Source organism: Mustela nivalis (assembly GCF_964662115.1).
Source record: "Mustela nivalis genome assembly, chromosome: 1".
NCBI lineage: Eukaryota > Metazoa > Chordata > Mammalia > Carnivora > Mustelidae > Mustela > Mustela nivalis.
In genome coordinates this window covers 196,469,338-196,490,023 of record NC_139020.1, presented here as the reverse complement: position 1 = coordinate 196,490,023, position 20,686 = coordinate 196,469,338, and the positions used below count along the sequence as shown (strand labels likewise).

At 57.7% G+C, this 20,686-nt stretch overlaps 1 protein-coding gene across 4 annotated transcripts in view; it reads right to left on the bottom strand.

Annotated features, from left to right (window-relative positions):
* The window catches only part of CACNA2D2 (calcium voltage-gated channel auxiliary subunit alpha2delta 2), a 138,757-nt gene extending 118,305 nt beyond the window's left edge, over positions 1 to 20,452 (bottom strand). For 2 of the 4 annotated variants that reach the window (XM_082702240.1, XM_082702241.1), the window contains exon 1: positions 19,976 to 20,452. In XM_082702240.1, coding sequence (XP_082558366.1) covers positions 19,976 to 20,190 — 215 coding nt within the window. In that variant the 5' untranslated portion in view covers positions 20,191 to 20,452. The remainder of the gene's footprint in view (positions 1 to 19,975) is intronic. The other 2 variants (XM_082702242.1, XM_082702243.1) reach the window with 1 other exon arrangement.
* Positions 20,453 to 20,686: the final 234 nt, after the last annotated feature.

Here is a 20,686-nt window from a genome sequence, read left to right as displayed (position 1 = left end):
GCAACCCCTCCCTGAGTGGCCTCAGAGACCCTGAGACAGGTCCAACCCTGTGGGAGAGACCGGGCCTCTTGAGATCAGAGCATCCTTCCCCATCTGCTCAGGAGAGAAGATGCTTGGGTCTTGGCGTCTTTCAGGGCTCAAAGCCAGGGTATCACCCCTGATCCTGATTTGATCACAGCCTGCTGAGGATGGTAGAGGGCAAAAGTCTAGCCAAGGTCATTGACTCCTAAGAGGTCAGCTGGGTTCAGCCACTCCCGGCCAAGGACATGAAAGTGCCTACAGATGTGGAGGGCAGTCAGCACAGGGTGATGGGGAGCGTGTTGGCTCAGCTGATGTGGGTGTAATGAGGCTCCCTTGCTAGCCACATACCCACTCAACAGGTAAACTGAGGCACAGGACTGAAAGGACTGGCCCATCTTCAACTGATTTGTAATTCAGCTAAAGAAACCCCTATAGTGTAAGCAACCTGCCCCCCCATGTCATCACCCCCATCCCCCCACATCCCCCTCCCATGTACATAGGGACAAAGGCAGCCCACTTATCACAAGTGACTCTCAGAGACCCTGGGGAGCTGGGGAGGGGCTGACGTTGCCGAAGCTCGAATTAGTCCAAATCCATCGGCCTCAACTATGTGTGTCTTGGGACCCTGCCCAAATACTGCTCCTTAATGAGGTTATTAATTACGGGCTGTCCCTTCCCTATCTTTCCCGGGGAAAAAGCTTTTCCTTCTAGTTGGCTCTCGCAGCCGTGGCAGCGAGACTGTGCCTCCCCCCTCAGACTAACAGTGAACAATCAGCCGGCTTTAATTAGGGCGCTGGGTCCAGCCCAGTATTTACTCCTAACAGCTTGACTGGGGGAGGGCAGGAGAAACCTGGAGCCAGCGAGCAGCATGGCCCAGGGCTGGGAGAGCCAGGCAGCCCGCGTGGCCCAGAGACGGATGGAGGGTGTCCGGACTCACACAGCAAATGGTCACAGACTCGGCCTCATTTCCCACAATTAATGCAGGATTAAAGGTCCACGGGGTCTTCGGCCGTCAGGAAGGACCTATAGATGAGGCAAGCCTCAACCAGGGACGTGCTGGCTGAGACGGGGTAGGAAGTTTCCCCAGTAGCATGGAGGGTCACCTGAGCCTGACTTCTGTTTCTGCCATGGTTAGCTGTGTGACCTTGGTAACACCTTTCATCTGCTGGCGCCTCTGGTAACTTGTCTAGAAAGTGAGGTGGTCCTTACATCCACAAGCACAGGGGTTCCATAGCAGCCACTCAGCAGGTCCCTCCTCACCATGGCTGGTACAGGGTTTTCCAGCAGCGGGGAGAAGCCTGTAAGGGGGGCTGCTCCAGCTCCCACAGGAGCAACCCTTGCAGTACCAGGAGCGTGGCTGGAGAAGTCCCCAAGGAGTGGGGGATCCAGGCCAGAGCTCCACTAGGAGGGTGGGGAGGGGCCCTGGGGCCACCTCGCCCCCAGCCCCTGTTGTGTACCAGGCCCTACTCTGCGGCAACATCCAGCGCAGTGCTTGGCCTCTCCAGACCTCTGTTTATCTCTCTTTGTCCAAGAAGGGGCAGTGTGAGGCCTCCACAGGCCATTTGGGCTCTAACTGGGGTCTCCCTGCCCGGGGCCTGCACCTGTGTCAGCATCACAGCGGTGACAGACTAGCGTTCTCTCTGTGATGCCTCAGTTCATTTTCACAGCAGTCCAACCCTCACCCCCATTCCTCAGAGGGGGGAGACTGAGACACAAAGCAACCGAGTGTTCTGGCCAAGGTCACACAGCTAATGAATGCCCATCAGAACGACACACACCTCTCCTCAGGACCCCAGTCTCAAATGCCCAGGTGCTGGCGTGCCCTGGCCTCTTGGCCATCTAACAGATCTCCCAAACTGAGACACTGACCTCCCTCTGGAGCCTCACTCTCCCTTTTCTCCTTCACTGGCCACCTCCCCCGGCAAGGCTGATGGCATCCTTCGCCTTGCTCCTCAGGCCACACTGACCTCCTCACTGGGGCTTGAATACACTCCCATACTCTGTGCACAGGCCTTCGCACATTCTGTTCCCTCCACCTGGACTGCTCTTTCCTCAGAAGTTCAGGAGATCCCCTTCTAACCCCCTTCAGGTCTCTGCCCATGCCTCACCTGCTTGGTGAAATCCACTTCCTCACCCCACTTTAAGTTGCGCTCCCCCCATCCCCTACCCCAGCAACAGGATCCCCACATGCCCCCTGGGGTTACTGTTTTAGCTAGCATTCCACCAGACCTCCTCTCTTTTGTTTCCTGCCCTCTTAGAGAGAGGCACCTCCTGCTCTTTGGCCTGGAAGAACGGGCCAGTTGCTGAGTGGCGGTGGCCCCCAGAGTCGGAGTGACCTCCCCACCATCCTGCCCTAGCTGGCGTGAGGCCCGCCCAGGAGCAGGCAGGTGGGCTGGGCAGCGGATGACTGCAGAGGGGCTGGAAGTGCAGAGGCTGCCCCAGGGCTGGCCCAGGAGGCCCTCCCTTTCCCTGGCTCCTCTCCCTATGAATTATTAAAGTTCATTTATGATGGGCCTGCCCAGGACTGGGCCTGTGGCTTCTGTGCATAATTCATGACTCTCCCAGAAGGGCTGGGTGCTGGAGCAGCCAATTTTTCCAGGAAGCAAGAAGAAAGTGCGGAGAAGAAGTAAGCCAGACCTGAGCTGTCTTCCGTGTAGCTCCATCTCCCTGTGCCATCTGGGGGCGCCCAGAACCTCCACCCACCCTGCCCCATGCTGCCTTCTTCTGCACACTTGAATTCTGGTTCCTGGGGCCTGAGTCCATGGCTTTGTGCAGGCTCACCCACTCCTGTCTCTGTGCCTCAGTTTCTCAACTACGGACAGATGGAGTTGTGGTGTTCAGACTGCTGTGGCAGCAGGATCAACCAACTTGGTTCCCCTGGGGGGACAGCATCATGGGTCTCCGAAAGGTACCAACACCCAGATATCATCATTTGTGCATTTCCCCACAGACTAGAGCTGGGACAAAGCAAGGAGCAAGAGGAGTTCATGAACCAGCTGAGGCCTCCCCAGAACAAAGCAAAGGGTCCAGGCCAAGGACATGGGGTATCTGCCAGCCACTCTGTCCAGGATCCGCCGTCTGCTCCCCAGGCCAGGAGCCACCTGCCCTAGTTACTGGTACAGATCATGGCCATTTTTGGGTTGTAGCACCTGCTTCTCATCCCAGGAAATCGGGCACAATGGGAAGGTAACTCCTACCCAGGCCCATGTAGCAAATGGGTAAACTGAGGTTTAGGAGATGGGTATATTGACACAGTCCCCGTGCCGAGCCCTCTGCTCTGGTGGGGGAGCCATGCCCAAGCCTCGTCTCGGGAAGTGCACAGAAGGGCTTAGGCACCGGTAGAGGTCACCAGGTGAGTCACAGAGGGATCCAGGAGCCCCGACCGCTGGTCCCTGCCCTACAGCAATAGCTGCAGCCTGACTAGAGGCGGCAAAGGAGGCTCTTTCCATGTGTCACTGACTACTTCAGTCTGATTCTGTGATTCACATGTCCCTATCTCCCCTCCTGCACATCCTCCCCGCCCCCCAGCATGAGTCAAATCCTCGCTGAGCCACAAATAGCCGTCCTCTGTGTGCATCCTCGACATGGCCTCCTGCCTTGAGGAAAACAGAGAGCCCCCCCCTACTCGGGGTCCTCAGTTCCTCCTCAGGGCAGAGATCTCCCCCATAGAAGCTGGCAGGCCTCCGGAGCACACCCAGGTACAGAGAAGTGGTAGAGCAAAGACCAGAACCCAACCTATCAGGGCCAGCTTTGTTCTCTGGCCTTGACACACCTCTACCAAGTGACCTCCACCAGGAAGTCTTCGTGGATTTCCCCTACCTCCTTTCAAATCCATAGTCCTTACCCTACCTTATGGACCCTTGCCTTAATTTGGTACTATAGCCTGGTCCCATCACCAAGTTCCCTAGAACTTAGCTTACGGTCTGGCAAAGAAGAGTCTTCTGGAAGTGCCTACGGATAGATTTAATTAAACATCTCCCCCTCACCAGATTGGCCCTTACCCCGTTCACCTACCTTAGCAGTGGGAAAAAGGCTGCAGAGCAGGGCTGGGAAAGGGCTTCCAACTTCCACAGGTGGCAGAGCACCAAGGAAAGGACCAAGGACCAAGGATGCTGGGTGCTCTGTGTGCAATTTCTGTGTGATGACGTCACACAGCATCCTTGGCTAGGTGAGGACCAATCCAGGCTTGTTTCATGGATGAGGACTCTGAAACTCAGTGGGTGAAGTAACACACCCAAGGCCACAAAGCCAGTCTGTGCTGAACCAGAATTTGAACCCAGCAAAGTATGGGTTCAGAGCCCAGGCCCTGTCTTAGTCTAGCGCCTCCTTAATTCCAAGGTGGATGCCAATGGCCAATATCTAAAGTAGGAAATAGGGTGAGGATAAGGGCCAGCCCCCATTTATGACTGTTTTCAGCTCTGAGAAGGGGCCCGTCCTTACATCTGGGCCCCTGCTGCCTCCCCAAGCAAGCCAGAGCTGGGTGTAATTGGGAAGTTCTTCCTTATACCCCACCATCCCTACTGCAGGCATGTTGTCTCGGCAGTGAGGAGCCCAAGTCCCTCCCCGCGCCAAATCCCACCTTGGGAAGCCTGGACTAAGTTGGTGGGGTGGGGGGGAATGCCCACCTCCTCTGGGATTTGCTTCTTACTGGAGCCTGGCTTCTCAGAGCCCCGAAGCTTCATGTAAATCGAATGGGAGTGCTCAACCCGCCTTGACACGCTTTGGGCTGGTTACTCTCAGGTGCTCTGTGGTGAATCTTTTAGCAATGCAAATCCTCTCTGTGGGCTGTGCTGTGGGGGATCCAAGGCCTGACTCCCACAAGGAGGGGGACGCACGGGCCAGCTCAGCAGCAGCGCCTCCTTCCAAAGGAGCCCTAGTGAGGCAGCCAGGCCAAGAGGAGCCACTCCGCCTGGTGAGCCTGAATTGTCATTGGGGCTGGCCTGGGGAGAACAAAGCCCGCAAAACTGGGCAGATGTCTCCCACCTTCTGCAAATTCCCCACTGGCTTGCTCACTATTCGTTCGTTAGTTCATTCATTCATTCATTCACATGATTACTAGGCCAGACTGCAGGCGGGGCACCAGGAAGAGATACAATGGTGGTCAGGGCAGGTGCTAGCCTGCTCTCCAGAGCTTGGAATTCAGGCAGAACAGATGCCTGCTCTGATTCAGACCTGATGAGCAAAGAGAAGGGGGTCTAGTGAGCCTTGAGGGGTGGCATGCAGGCCAAGGGGCCTGACCCACCCTCAGGGGCTGGCCAGGTGAAGGGAGTGCTGCAGAGCTGGCCGGCGCTCCAGACAGAGCGGGCAGCACATGCCAGGCCCAGCAGCAAGGCGAGCCCTGCCCACGGTGATGTGCTGTGAACACGCAGACACACCATGGGCATCACGGCAGGCTGCTCTTCCACACGGAGTTCCACAGAACTCCAACCTCAAGTACACGGGGGAGCACCGCCAAGTGCTGAAGGGGGCAGGGTGGTGGGCTCCCAACAGCGGGGAGGTGAGCAGAGCAGGCCCTTGTGTCCCCCTTGTGCTGACTTGCGGGCCACCCCTGCCAGGGTATCTGCCCTATGTTTCACAGGCACCCAGGGCCAGTCTGTGAGAAAGGGGCGGGTTGCCTCTCCCCACTTCTCGGATGAAAAAAGCAGGGCTCAGAGTGGCTGCCAGTCAACTGTGTAAATTTTGTTTCACACAAGGTTACCTACTACTTGCCCTGCAGTGGGGGGTGCTGAACGCTCAGCCCCAACCCTCTGTGAGCACTCCCTCTGGGAAAGGTGGACTCTGGGCTGTATGGGTGCAGAAGCACCCAGGGAAGGTCCTCTGGACAGGAGAGAAAGGGGGACAGACTGGTGGGGAAGTGCTCAGTCTCCCAGGAACAAATTCCATTTACTCATTCACTCAGGACTACCCGGTCGCCATTACAACCAGGACATGGTGCAGGGCCTCCTGCCCTGGGCCTTCTACCACTGCCCCATGCTTTGTACCTTGTGACCTCGACTCCCGCCCCCCGATCCCCCCTGAGCCTCAGCCCATTGCACACCAGAGGTTGGGGACAGTATTACTGTCTGCATGGGCCAGATGGGGCTCCAGCAGTAAAATCCTCCTGCTGTCACTCCCGCCAGAGGTGCCCGCAAGTGCAAAGCGTTCACAATTTTCCTGATATTTCTGACACAGATGTTATTATTAAAACACCCTCTCTTGAGTCCAGGGCCAGGCACATAGCTGGTGCTCAAAATGTGTTGGCTACAAGAACAGAGGCTCCAACCTCACACTACAAAATATAGGAAATATGATCCCATTTTAAAGATTAGGAAACTGAGGCACAATCTGACTCAAACAAGGCCATGTATGGGACTCTGTTTATGACCCACAGCTCCTCCCCTCCTCAATCTCCATGCCCTGGACCAGGTTTTCTAGAAGGCAGCAGGCAGGCACAGCAAGGCCAGCAGAGCCCATGGCTCTGGGTCCCTCTGGAAGCCCCAGGGAGTCCCCACCCTTCTCCATGTTTGAGTAATGGCCTCCATACGCCACCAATCTGGAAATCACCTGTGAAATTTATTTCCCCCGGCGCAGGCTCGGGAACCATGTAAATCACCCCGCTTAACAGCCTCTGGGATTGTTCCCTGCCACCCCTCACCAGCTGCTCTGTGCCAGGGCCCCGGTCATGAGCTGTGCATAGCCTATGGTGTCCTTCCTGGGTGTTTCGCGTCACCATCCAGGGGCGCAGCAGGAATGTGCCAGCAGGCGGGGATGAAGCCCATCTGAAACTTTGGACACTGGGTCCGAAGGGGCAAGCTCCCCCACCCCCCCTTCTCCACCCACACCCCTTGTCCTTGTCCTTGTCCCCCCATCAGTAGCCTTGTTTCGGAGGAAAGTGGGTCTGAGTGGTTTCCCCAGGCCTCTAGAGCCCTGACTGGGGGAGGCCCAGGGCCATGGGAATGGCAGGGACCCCAAGAAGGCCTGTCAGGACCCCATCTAGAGGACAAACCCTGCGCCCCCTCCCTCCTCCACTACCAGAGTCAGTGTCTCTTGGATATCTTTTGAATGCCTCTTGGAGCACCAGCCAGGCATAGTTATTATTTATTCAGCCTTTCTTCCATTTCTTCTTTCCTGGCAGTCTCCCCCACAGAAGGTGAGCTCCCAGAGAGCAGGCTCGGCACACAGCTGAGAAGAAAGGGGTGGTCAGGAGCCAGGAGGCGGGTCCTGGGACATGCGCAGGCTGTGGCACGGTCAGCGGGGAAGATGGGGTGAGAGCAAGTGTCAGCAGAGGCACAGTCAGGCCGGCTGAGGGGGCCTGATTGATCTCCCTAGGACAGGCCACAGACTCTGGCCACTGGCCACGTGCACAGGCATCTGGGAACAGCTGGCTTCCACAGGGACCACAACCAGGAGACTCCCCAGAACCAGTATGTCAGCCCCCACCTCCCCTGCCTTGAAGCCTCAGCCCCCCTTGCTAGACGGGGACAAAGGGGCGGTCCTGTGTTTATTTTCCTAATTCCACGCTTCTCTACCTTCACTGTCAGGACCCCTGGGTGGCTCTGGAAGATATTGATCCCTAGGCCCTGCCCCAACCCAATTAAATAACATAGTCCCATGGCCCCCTCTCCCCTAAGGGGAGACCTTGGAGTCAGCCCCTGGGCTGGGGCAATACCTTGTTAAAGCCACAGGAGAGTGTGTGGAATGGCCTTTGCCTTATGCCACCAGCAAAGCCAGGCCCATATGGTGGCCCCGTCCCAGACCACGTAAAAGTTACTCCTGCTTCCAAAGACAACCAGCTCAGCTTTCAGACACCTGTGCAGACTCTGTTCAGTGAACATTTATTGAGCACTTGGTATGTGTGAGACTGGAGCTCCAGCCAAGGACAGGGGGGCCCCTGCTGTTGTCTCTCCCAGGCCCACAGCCTTGAAGGGCAGGCAGCAAGGTCTACAGCGAGACAAGAATGAGGGAGCCTTCGGGCAGCCCAGGAAGCCTCTAAGTCAGGGGAGGCTTCAGGAAACAGTGACCCAGTCAGTCACTCCGGGACACGCAGAGGTCAGCTGGACCACAGGCAGATCCTTCCTGGAGCTGGCAAGGCCCTTTGCAACCACTCCCTGTCTTAGTCTGCACTTAATGCTTAGTAGGTGCTTGTTAAGCCCCTGTGGAAAACGATGAGCACTGTCCTCATGGGTACTCAGTCCCAAGGGCAGAGATCCACTCCTGGGCCCATCAGAAGCAGCCCCTTGTCTGTGGGCCATAGCACCAGCTTACAGGGTAAGACAGATGAGAGCTACACAGATGGAGTAGCAGGAGAGCATCGTCCTCAGCTGAAGAAGGACCCATCAGTCTGGAGGGTCCAGGGAATAATGAGGATACTGAGGCTCAGAGGAGGAGGGCAGGTGGCTTACCCAGATTCCCACAGTGAGCTGGACACAGGCCAAGGCTACGGTGGGGTAGGACACTAGCAGAGGGAGGAAGGGCAAGGGGAGGCCCAGTCCCTACACCACAAGTCCCTGAGATTTCGGGGGACCAAAGCAGCCAAGGTCTGGTTTAAATACTTGACCTTGCTGCCTGTCTGCCTCCCTCCCTCTGAGTCTCCCACGGGTAAATCTAGGCACCGCTAGGGGTGGGGGTTGGGGGGTGGAGCTGGTTGGAAGATTGAGGGTGAGGGGTGGAGTGGTGGGAGAATGGGAAGTGAATCTAGACTTCCCTGCTCCCCCACTCTGTGTATGCACCAGTGGCCACAGTACCCTCAGCTTCCACCAGCTACGGGGAGAAGGCCTCAGAAGGAGACTCCGATCAGAGAAGGCCTGTCTTGGTCTGGAGGACTGATAGCTGTGCCAGTAAAGTCCAGCTCCAGAGAGCCCCATCCCTCATGTGACAGGTGAGGAGCAGCAGCCAGATGGGCACCCGACCTAGAGGCAAGACAGAGCTCAGGGCTTCTCCTAAGACCTGTGCCCTTGGTTGACTAACCACTGGACATTGTGGCCAGCCTGGACCCACGATCGGTGCAGAGAACAGAGGTCAGGGAATAACAGGAAGGGCCAGGGGTAAGGTCATGAGAATGCGGCCTCGATGGAGCATGGATCTTGTCACATCTATCAGAGGAGCCAACCAATGACACACCAGTGCTCTCTGTAGTAAGCAGACACACAAGTACACCCACACCGCAGCTGCCCCCACCCAAGACGAGAACCAAGTCTCACAGGCAGCTCCCAGCCAAGTCCAGGCCCTCCCCTTGGCTATGTCCATGGGTCACTTCCTCAGCTCTGCAGCAGTAGCACATGGCCTCTGTCTGCATCTTCTCAGTTCGCTCACCGGCTCCAAGGACCCAGGGGGTGCCCCAGCACCCTGTGAAACCGTGCTCTAAGGAACTCAGCCTGATAAAAGAGGCAGTGCTTAAGGAGGAACAGCTGTGATGGAAGGGCACAGGAGTGTAGGAGCACCTCGAGGGTCCTGTGGTCAGGGGACTGCCTGGAGGAGGTGGGCTGTAGAAGGGCCACATGAGGCTGTGGCTGGGTGCTCAGACCTGAGTACTGGGGTATGAATCCTGCTTCCACCACTATCTGGGTGATTTCAGCATCACTCAGCCCTGCTGAACCTCAATTCTTCCTGTCTGTGAAATGGGAATAAAAATGGACTGATCTCACTCTATAGGATATGTGAAATACATCACCCAGGGCCCAGCTCATAGTGATGTAGTTAAATGATGTATTTAAAATAACCAAGTCCCTAACAAATGCTTCCTTTAGCATGGATACTCTCCTCCTTCCCTTCCCCTCCCACCTTCTTCCTCACCCCTACTCCATGTTCAGCCCTCTGGCCTCACCCTGCAGCAAAAATTGCCTTCCTATTCTCTCTCACTCTCTGCTTCTTGTTAACAAAACCCAAGTCTATAAGAATCTCTCCTGCCTCCAGCCTCAAGGTGACCCTATCCTTTGCTCAAGGGTAAATCCTGGTTAGCCAGAGCCAATCACAATGCACTTTCCCTATCACCAGTGATTGGCTGACAGTGGACATGTGACCCACTGCTAACCAATAAGGTATGAGGGGAAGTTGGCTAGGGGCTTCTGAGCCAGGTTTCCCAACCCCTTAAGAGGAACCCAGTATCCCCTTTACTCCTGTTGTCTGGTACCTGTGATGCCTGGAGCTATGGCAGCCATCATGTTGCCATGAGGGGAGTCAGCCAAGAACAGACAGCCCCACTAAAAGTGAGGCCAGACAGGCAGAGTGCAGGTGTGGACTTGGTCCTCAATGACAGCTTCCACTCACCCACCTCTGGGCTCCTGTCAGAGGATAAAGGGACTAACCATGATGAAAAAAATCTTCATGCTGTGCTTGCCATGGTATATGCAAAAACTGCCTCTTTTCCTTGCAGCCAAATATACTCTTCAGACTCGCCTTTTGTAGGGGTAGTTGTCAGCTCAATGCCTACTCCTTGAAGCCCCTATGCACTGGGGCATAGGGTTGTCTGAAAGGCCCCCAGGGGTAGGGAGCCAGAGGAGGCCATTGGTCAGAAGGCTCTTTGCCTTGGAAATTGGGCTAAGCAGGCCGGCCTGATAGAGGGATAGGATGCGCAAAGGCCAAAAGGTACAAAGGTCAGTGCTCCTACTAGGACCTGCAAGTGGCTGGGCCTGGCTAGAGCCTGGAGGGTCACAGGGCTAGTGGCCAGAGCCCGGAGCCAGCCCAGGCAGGGCCTCCAGTTCTAGCCTGGGAGGTGGGGCTGTGCCCACGGTAGGCTTCCGGGGTGCAAGGTCATCGCTACCCCTCAGCAGGAGACACTGCAGCGTGCCTAGGGGGTCCAGGGAAAGAAGGGAAGACTTCAGGTTCTTTCCAAATCCACCCTCACCTCAGCTCACAGGGGTAAACAAGCAATGTCCGTCTGTGACAACCTCAGCACCGAAGCCTGTTTCGTCAGCTTCTTTCTCTTTTCTAATAAATGAAGCTCCGGGCAGAGCTGAGGTGGGTTGTTTTGTTGTTTGTTGGAACTCGTAGCGGCACCAGGCCTGACCTTTAAGGCTTCAAACGCAGCATTTTAGGCGGCGCCGGCGGGCAAAGAACACGGGGCTGCAGAGAGAAGTTATCACTGCTAAAATGCCACGTCAGGCTGGAAGCTCAGAGTCGAGCAGCAGCCTCTACCCATCGTAGGAATACATCAGGCCGTTTTTGCCCACCTGAGGACAAAGCAGTCCCTTCTGAGGGTACCCTGGAAGCCTTGCTGACTCTAAACCGGCAGGGAGGCCCCAACGTCTGTCCCAGAGGGAGACCAGGAGCCGGGGCCTCCAGCCACCCAGGCACCTTGCTCTACAGGACTTGCCAAAGGAGGCCTCAAATTGCTCCTGCATCCCATGTCAGGGGTTTTATTTTCTTATTTTTTGGACAGGGAGAGAGAGAACCGGGGGTAAGAGGGCAGAGGAAGATAAAGAATCTTATGCAGTCTCCACGTCCAGTGTGGAGCCTGACTCAGGGCTCCATCTCATGGCCTTGAGACCATGACCTGAGCCAAAATTGAGAGCTGAATGCTTGGGGTGCCTGGGATAGAGCCCTGCGTGGGGCTCCCTGATCAGCAGGAAGCCTGCTTCTCCCTCTCCCACTCCCCCTGCTTATGTTACCTCTCTCGTTGTCTCTCTGTCAAAGAAATAAATAAAATCTTAAAAAAAAAAAAAGAAAAAAGAATTGGATGCTTAACTGACTGAGCTACCTGGGCGCCCCTCCAGGGACGTTTTTATTACAAGAACCAGTTGCATGTCATAGTGCAAGGACAGCTAAGCTGGGGTCATTCTTTGAGCCACCTATATTGAGCACTGGGGATGGGGCCCTGTCCTCCAGAAGGCATGTGGGGCCTGAGGGCTCCTCTCTGCCACCTCAGACATCAGTTTCCTTGTCTTACAATGGCAGTATCTGGGTCCCAGGGGCTTCTGTGGTTGGGATACGTCCTTGCCAAGACAGGCAACCATGCAAGGCCCATACCGCCCAAGGAGATGGTCCCACCCAGGCACCCTGCCCCCAGGAACCCTCACTGGTCTTGTAGCCTCCAGGGCCCTTCTCAGCCACCTCTGCTCTTTGCAGAAGCCCCCTCCCAAAATGTGGAGGACATTAGGCCACCCCAGCACGGATAACGCACGGGCCCTGAGAATGCCAGGAGAACAAAACTTACAGTTCTCAGCTGCCACACCCCACCAGATCAGGGCCAGAGCTCAGCTGGGTGCACAACAGCCCTGAGGGCTGGCACCCAGACTGTGTGTTTATGAAGACCCAGTAGACAAAAATTCATCCTTGAAAGGAAGAGACTTCGTGGGAGGTGCCCTAAATAGAGGACTGTGTGGGGATCATCAAGCTCTTGTACCCCAAATCGTGCCTGTAACTGATTGCACAAATATCTTCCTTGGGGGGGAGGGAGAAGCCCAAACCTACAGCACATGCTCCAAGGGATGCCAGTCCCCCTCCCTTGGTGTGCAAATGAGAAGCACCCACTCTAAGAGGGGGAAAAAAGCCAGGTCACGCAGCAAGGGTTTCCATTCTCCCTGCACCCTGAACTCCATGCTCACCCCCTCAGATTCCCAAGGGAAGGGCTGTTTGCAAAGATGCTTCACTTTATAAAAGGCTCACCAAACTTCTCTGAGTCCCAAGTCCTCCAGTGTATCTAAATATCATTCAATTTGCAAAAATTTGAATTACAAGGACGCAGCCTGTATGTTTCCTTCACAGACTGTCATCGAGCCAGTTGGTAGATGATCAAACTTTCCAGATCAGCCTTAACTCGGGCTGTTTCTGACATAAAAGTTTGCAAAACACTGGTCCTAACAATCCAGCTTCTTTAGTCCCCACTGCCAGCGTTTGCCCAGCTGAGCTTTGGCATTAACTTCAAAGACAGGTGCAGGAGGTGGGCACCAAGAGCACATTCTGGGGACAGAGAGATAAACCCCACATCTGCCTGCACACACGGATGTGCATGCATACACAAGGCCACACCCACATCCGCACTCATGCACCTACCCCTATGTGTATGTGTGAGCACGTGCACACACACCCCCACACGCATGTGCACAAATAATGCACAAGCAGGCGCACACAGGGGCACACGTGCACACCCTTCCACACAAGCTCATCTTCGTATGCACATGGACATTCACACAAGTGTACATTCACATGAACACAGCTAACACATTAGCACACAAAACACACACACACACACACGAACACACTCAGATACTTCCACACACAGGCCAAGGCAAGGGCCAAGCACAGGAGCAGAGATGTGGGAACCACAGCTGAGTCTTGGGTGCCAGTAGGGCCCAGCCACGCTGCGGCTGTTGTGGGTGATGGGAGAGGTGCCTGGCACTTGGAGTGCAGACCTGGCTGGACTAAGACCCCTCACAGACTGAGTCAGGATCCACATGCCCTTATCGGGCAGGGGCAAGGCCCATCCCTCAGGACCTTTCAAAGCCCAGCCCTGTGAGGCAGTACGCTCGAGGGAACCCTATTTTACAGAGGAGGCCCCAAGATCCAGAGAGGCTAAGGATGTTCCCAAGGTCACACAGCTGGTGAGAGGTGGGTGTGCTCTAAGCAGGGCCCTCATTCAGAAAGATGTGGCCAGCAGGGAAGGAAGGCATCGAGGTGGGAGCCAGGGACCCGCCGTCTACAGAGGGCCCGGAAGAGAGGCAGAGGGGATGACTCCTCCTTCTTCTCACCACTCTCTTCCCCTTCCTTTAACAGAGTCATTGCCAAGGTGGGAAGAGTTCGTTAATGATCAGCAGGAAAGACTTCCCTTGCCCTCCCTCTCTGCTAAACAATTAGGTTGATTAGAGCTCAAAGTGGGTCAGTCTGAGAAGCAGCGTCAAGACACCCAAAGTGTGGCCTGGGGTCAGTAGGGGAGGCACAGGCTCTTCACACTGGAGGAGGTGGGGTCTAGCTGGGCTGGGGGTCAGACCTCACTCTGTGGTTAAAGTGCTGGGAAGAGGAACGGGATGACCCTGAACCCATCTTCTCAGGCTACTGGAATGTCAGAGTCAGAAGAACCTGGAAAAGAGGAAACTGAGGCCCAGGGGGAGGAGGGTCCTTGTCCAAGGTCACCACTCTGCCAGCTACCCCGCTGACAGGATTGGGCTGGAAATGCCTTTGACAGAGGGCCCCCAGGACCAGGCTAACCCAAGGCAAGGCCCCTCAGGTCCCCCATGGGAAGAGTCCCCTCACCTAAGCCCCGCTAGACAGGGTCTCCTGGTCTGTGGGGTCCCATCCCCCACAAGCTTAGGCACCAGCGCCAGCAGTGGCCAGAAGCCATTGTGGACAGGACCAGCCCCAGAAGGAGGCGGCCCAGCTCAGATGGGAGAAGGACTAGGTGGCCTGTGAGGAGGATCAGGCCCAGGGACAACAAACCTATGGCAGGGCATTACTAGATGGAGCCAAGCCCCCAGGTCATGCCTGCAGAAAGTCGGGCTCAGACTGTGTGGGCCTAAATGACAGCATCCTTGACTCCCATAGGGTAGCTCTAAGAGATCCCTATGGGGAATGTGTAAGCCCCCCAGGGGCATCCCAATCCATTGGTGGTCACCTGCACTGCCAACCTCCCCCCCCCCACCTTAGCCACAGGCAGCTCAAAAGGCTCTTCAGGTTACACAGGACAAGAGAGGAAGGGAAAAGAAAAAAAGCAAAAACCACACATACACCTCCCTCTGGGAATACGAATATTGATTCTGTAGCTTCTTGTTTAGACAGTAGGCACCAGAGGAGGAAAAAAAAAAAAAACAAACCCACCCTGACATGAACAGAAGCTCCCCAGTTGGCTGGAGGGATTGCAGCCAGCAGTGGAAAGCACCCCCCTGCCTTCACGGTACCCCAGACCCTGGTGCTCCACCCCCACCCCCACCCTCGCCTGAGGCCCTGAGCTCACTCTCTTCAAGGCACAGGTCACTAGCTCCTGAGGCAGATCTTGAATCTAGAAGCCAGCAAGGACAGCAGCAGGGCCGGGGGTACGGGAAGGGGAAGGAGAAAGAGACCAGTCCCAAACCCCCAGACCACACTACCTGCCAGATAGGCCTATGTCACAGGCCTACCTACCTTGACTCCCAAACCTCCAGCTGGCCCTTGCATAGTACCCTAGCCCCCCAGGCCACACCTGTCCTTACAGCAGGGACACCTTACTAAGGTCTCTGCGGTCTGAGTCCTCTGAAGTCCCCTTGAGGCCAATGAAACTGCCAAGGGACTGGAGGATCCAGACTCCGGTTTCCACTAACCACCCCTACGCCCTTTCTCTCTGGAATCATACTGGAATCTGGAGGGGGAGATGGTACCTTGGTATCTTGAGATGGGAGTCCCTCCTGCCCACCCCTCCATGCCAGGCAGGCCTGGTCTATGACTCAAAGCCTTGGAGAAGAGGAAAACCTGAGTTGGCAGCCCCAGGATCACCTGTGTACGAGTGGAAAGGCATGGACGTGGGCTGGCAGGGCAGCTGTGGCACGAGGAAGAAGGCCCCCTCCAGGTTGCCTGAGACCCAGGAGAATAGAGGGACAGTGCAGGAAAGGTTACAGCTGGAAGACCTAGGCGTGCCTCACAGGTCTTAGGCCTCTTCATTTTCCTCCAAAGCCCCAGGTTTTGGGTCCCCACCCCCAACCTCCTGGGCCCGCTGCCTGGATGTGCCCAAGCTCCTGGCAGGGATGCTAAGCATCGAACAGGTTAGTCCTCTTCCAGGCCTGCCTCTGGAAGTTGTGGGACTTTGGGCAGGACCTTCGTCTTTCCGAGTCTCAGCGTCCTCATTTGTGGGATGGGCATGAGCACAGGTTCTGAGGTCAAGGCGGTGATGTGGGTAAGGGCCTGGCCTGAGCTCACTGAGGGGAGGCCCACCATTAACCTGGTGATGTTCCCCACTACAGTCAAGCTGGGCTTCAGAGAGTGACGGAGGGCGGTGGCCCAGTGTCTGTCCTCTAGGAGCCGATATACCACGTGGGTGGGTACAGTCTGAGCTAAGGGCACAACCCAGAGGTCTCCAGAAGGTGTGGGTGTCAGACCTTGAAAGAGGTATTTAAACCCCTGAGGAAAGCATGCAGTGATGAGGGGACAGCAGCAGCAAAGTGGAGACAGGAAGGCGCTCAGCCCACAGGAGCAGGGTAGAAAGACTGGTGGGTCGGGGCCTGCCAGGCTGCAGCCTTAGGGCCAGCTGCTAATGTTTAGAGGATACATTCCCCTCGCAGGAATTCTCACCCCCAGACTCTTGAGCAGATTCTATCATCTCAGTTGGGGAAACTGAAGCAAGGTCACCCCAACAAGGGGGTCAGCTCTGGAGGCCATTGCTTGAGCCTTGCTGGGCCTACACGCCTGACACGCGGCATGTGCGCAAGCTGCCTTCTCCCAGGAGCCTGCAGGGTCCGCCCATCCACATTTGAGGTGCCGTGTGCTGCCCACCTGCACACTGGCAGGAGGGAAAAGGAGGCCCTGAGAGTAGAAGAGCTCACTCCACTTGCGAGTCAGTCTCTCCTTGGGGACCCTAGTATGACTGAGACTCTAGTATGAGACTCACCCACAGATTATGAGGGGACTCATCTTAAAACACTTCCCCCACCTTCTCAGGAGCTCTTCTGACATAGCTGGCCCGGAGGAGGTGCCCAATATGGGTGGGGCCCAGGGGGGATGGCAGCCAAGGGTCTCCCCAGATGCTCCACACCGGGAAGGACGCGAGCACTTGGCAGCTCTGCATGCCAGGGGTGGCGGCAGCAGGCTATGAGGCCTCAGCCCCTCCCTCCTGCAAGAGCTGCGGCAGGTCACTGGGGAGATGGGGGGACCCAGATGTGTGATGTTGCCTCCCTCTAATAGGGAGAGTCACAGGGAGGTGAAGGCGCGGGCTCAGAGGCCCAGACAGACACACGTCACCCCCCATTAACCGTAGCTAGACTGACGCGTGCCCCGTCATGGGCACTCAGGAAAAGGAGCACGTACTCCAGCTGTCATTAATCTCCTGGGTGGGTTCTGGCCCCTCAGGCTGCTCTCTGGTCCCCACTGGGCCTGCCAGAGGAAGGGAGGTGCTGGCCGGCGCCATCATGGGGCAGAGTGGGGCTAAGAGGGTGCGGCCAGGCGCGCAGCTCAGCCAGGGCCCCACAGAGCGGGGATCAGAGAAAGCCAGGGATGCCAGAGAGCGGGACAGAGGTCCCACAAAAGAGGCGGGCAGGGTGGGCACAGAGCAATGAGAAGGCTGGGCAAGGAAGTGGAGAAGGAGTGGAGCTGAGGGACCCAAGAAGGGGGCTGGGGAGGGGCCAGAGGACAGACGGGAGAAAGACGCAGGGAGAGGCAAAGCAGTTGCCCTCAGCGGGCAGCGGGGGCCATTCACCATTCATGGCCACGGCTGGAGGGAGTGGAATTGGAAACGGTGAGGCAGGTGAAAGGGACAGTGTGCTCTGACTCCTTCTCCCCCAACTTCACGCCCAAACACACGAGGGCACACGTGCACACATATGTCCTCGCTCCTGCGGCCTCCTCGTTTGAAACCCTGATCTCGGTCCAAGTGGGGTGAGGGAGTCCCCCCGACCCTCTGCAGCCAACACCAAAACCCTGTTCCCAATCCAACGGCAACTCCTCTGTCCTTGATCCAGCGGCTGCCTCGGTCCCTTCGCCTGATGGGCGGAGAGCCACGCTGCCCCAGCGATTACAGAAATAATGGCCACCGGACCTCAAACCCACGCTGGCTTAAAACCCAGGGGCTCGCAGAGCTGGGCCCTGTGGCCCTGCCAGACGTGGAGGAGGAAATGATTTTCCCACCTAGGGCCCTCTCCACAGAGCGGTCATCACCCCAGTGCCGAGACGCTGAGGCTCAGAAAGCCACCTGTATCAACGTCTCGTCCTAGCCTGGCCGCTGACCCAGGAGAGTTCCGGGAGGCTGTCCACCCGCAAGGCAGCCCCATGGCAGCTGCCTCAGCCTTTCATGTGAGTTCAACAAAAGCCCCCGCTCCAGCCAGCCACGGTCATGTGGGGGCCCTCACTCGATTCCCTCCCCTTCCTCCTTCCAAGGATCAATGGGCATCCGCATCTGCGGGACCAGGGCAGCTGAAGGGCGCTGGCTGTCACGGTAAACCCAGTGTGTCGTCGTCACATTAGTCACTTCCCTCCGGACCCTCAGAGCGCACAACCCCCACCCCACCCCCGCTCTCATTCTCTAATTACGGTCTGCGAGACATGTCCCAAACCCTCAAATTAGCTCCAACTCTATCGACAAGAGAAGAGCGTCCAGCTGGAAATGTGCCGCTGCCATCACACCCGCCTCATCGTCTTCTTGCTGGGGACAGAGTGACAGGTGTCCACTCTGGTCAGGGTCTCACACTGTCCTTCCAATGGAGACCCATGCAGGCCCAATGGCCATCTGGCCCACTGCAGTTTGCAAGGAGAGGGGGGCGAAGGGAGAAGAGGTGAAAAGGCACATCTATTTAAACCTTCATTTGAGTAGCTATGAAATGGCTAGGGAAAAAATATTGTGGCTTGGCTTTGAGGAAAAAAGAACAACAAAAAAAATAATGCTTTTGCTCTTTTTAAACATCGTGGTTGAAGTCCATTTTCATCACAGCAAATGAAAGACAATAACGCACCCACGAGCCCTGAACTTCCATATGATTCTCCTCTCCCTGCACACCCCCCAACACACACATACACACACACACACACACACATCCAGACGGTTGACAGAGGACACGTCCGTGCGGCACCTGTAATTTGCCAACTGATCACCCGCCTGAGCACAGCCAGGCTGTGTGAGGAAAGAAACAACGAGATGAAGAGACACTCAGAGCAGTGCCTTTCCCGAGTTTGTTTTTCCCTCATCTGGGAGAACCTAAAAGCTGGAGTCGGCGGGTTTTGAGGCAAAACCAGGGGCTCCTACCCTTGGGCAGAAATGGTCTAATGACGCAGAGTCAGCCTCCCCCTTCCCTGAGGCCAGAACCTTCCCCTTGGCCACTAGCAGCCCAGCTACTCATTTCCCAAACCCCAGGCCTGGCTACCGGTGAAGGGTTCCAGGGGCAGGTAGCTCCACAGACCTGGAGACAGACACAGACAGCAAGGCGGTCACCACGGCCCAAAGCCACAGTGGCGAGGGGAGTCTGGGCACTGACAGAAGTCTGGGGTAGGGTGCCCAGGGAAATAGCCGCTGTCCTAAAGACCACATGCACTGAATACCCACTCCGAGCCCTAGACACATCTGGCTAAGCTCACCGGATGAGGATGCCCAAGTTTGCGCGTTCATTCGTGGGGAGGGAGAGGAGGCTCAAAAGGACCATGAAAACCAGCAGAAGCTGGCAGGGCCACGAGATGCCATTCCCTCGTTGGCAGCAGCAGCAGCAAGAGGACGCAGGGGTCCTCCCTGCCATTCACTTTCTGCCTCCATCCCAGCACCTTCACCTCCCAGCTGGGCTCTCCAAGGGATCCTCCCCTCAGGAGTGAGGGGGCAAGAACAAGGGACACTGACCACCTCTGTGGTACTGGTCACAAGAAGGTGCTTGCCTCCTCTGCATCCAGTCCCTCCCGTCAAAGGAAAAGGCCAATGAAGACAGGTGTGGAGGTGTCCCCCACCTCTGGCTCAAAAGCGCCGGGTTCCCCCACTGGGGACGAAACGTGGGGCAGACGCGCGGCTCCAACTCTGCCGGGCAGGGGTCGCTGGCCGCCCCCTCACCCAACCTCAGGTCCCCCTCTCACCCGGACAGCGGCAGGGGAATCAGCTGGCAAACTCGGAGCCCCCCACCCCATCCCGAGGCTTGCAGATCTAGCTCTGCCCCGTTAGGGGGTGGGGTGGGGGGATAAGGGGCACCGCGGGGAAGTTTCGCGACGCAGCCAGAAGCCCTGGGACGCGGCTAGCCGCCCCCCTGGTCTTGGGGCCGCCGTCCCCGGGCTCAGCAGGCAGCCGGACCCAGCGCCCCCGCCCCGGCGCGGGGAGGAACCGGCGCGGGCCGGGCGGCGGAGGGGCGCGCAGGGCTCGGCCGGGGTCCCGCAGCCGGCCGGGGAGGCCACTTACGTGTGCTGCTGGGGGAAGCTGTAGGCAGAAGCGCCGGGGGCGGCGAGCAGCGGTAGCAGCAGCAGCGGCGGCAACAGCAGCAACAGCGGGCGCGGGGGCCGGGACGGCCGGCGGCAGGCGCCGGAGCCGGGCTGGGGGCCGCGGCCGGGCCAGGGGAGCGCAGTCGGCGCCGGGCCGGGCCGAGAGGCGCCGCAGGTCCGAGCCGGCACCGCCATGTTTCCATTCAAGATGCGGCGCCGCGGGGAGGGGGGGGGCGGCGGCGGCGGCGGGGTTGGGGGGGCGCGGGCGGCAATCCGGCCTCTCCGCCTCCTCCGCCTTCTTCGCGCGGGGCCTCCGGGGCTGCACGGGCCGCAGCGCCTCTGCGGGTTGCGCGCCGCGATCTCTCCGCCGCGCTGACTCGAAGCGCTCTGAGCGCCCGGCCCGGGACCGCCGCTCAAATAGCGGCCGCCGCCAACCTGCCGGCGCCGCCCTCCCCCGCCCTCCTTCCCCGGCCGGCCCGCCCCCGCGCGCCCCCGCCGCGGCCACGCGCCCGCCCGTGCCCGCGCGCCCCTCGTCCCCGCGCCGCCCCGAGCCGGCCCTGCTGGCCCGCGCGGCTGAGCGGAGCCGGTGCGCGCGCGTCCTGCGCCCCAACCGTGGGCTGACCTCCCGGTGCGCGCCTCTATCTTCCAGCCTCGGACCCCCCTGCCCCTCTCCGCTGCACGCGCGATAAGA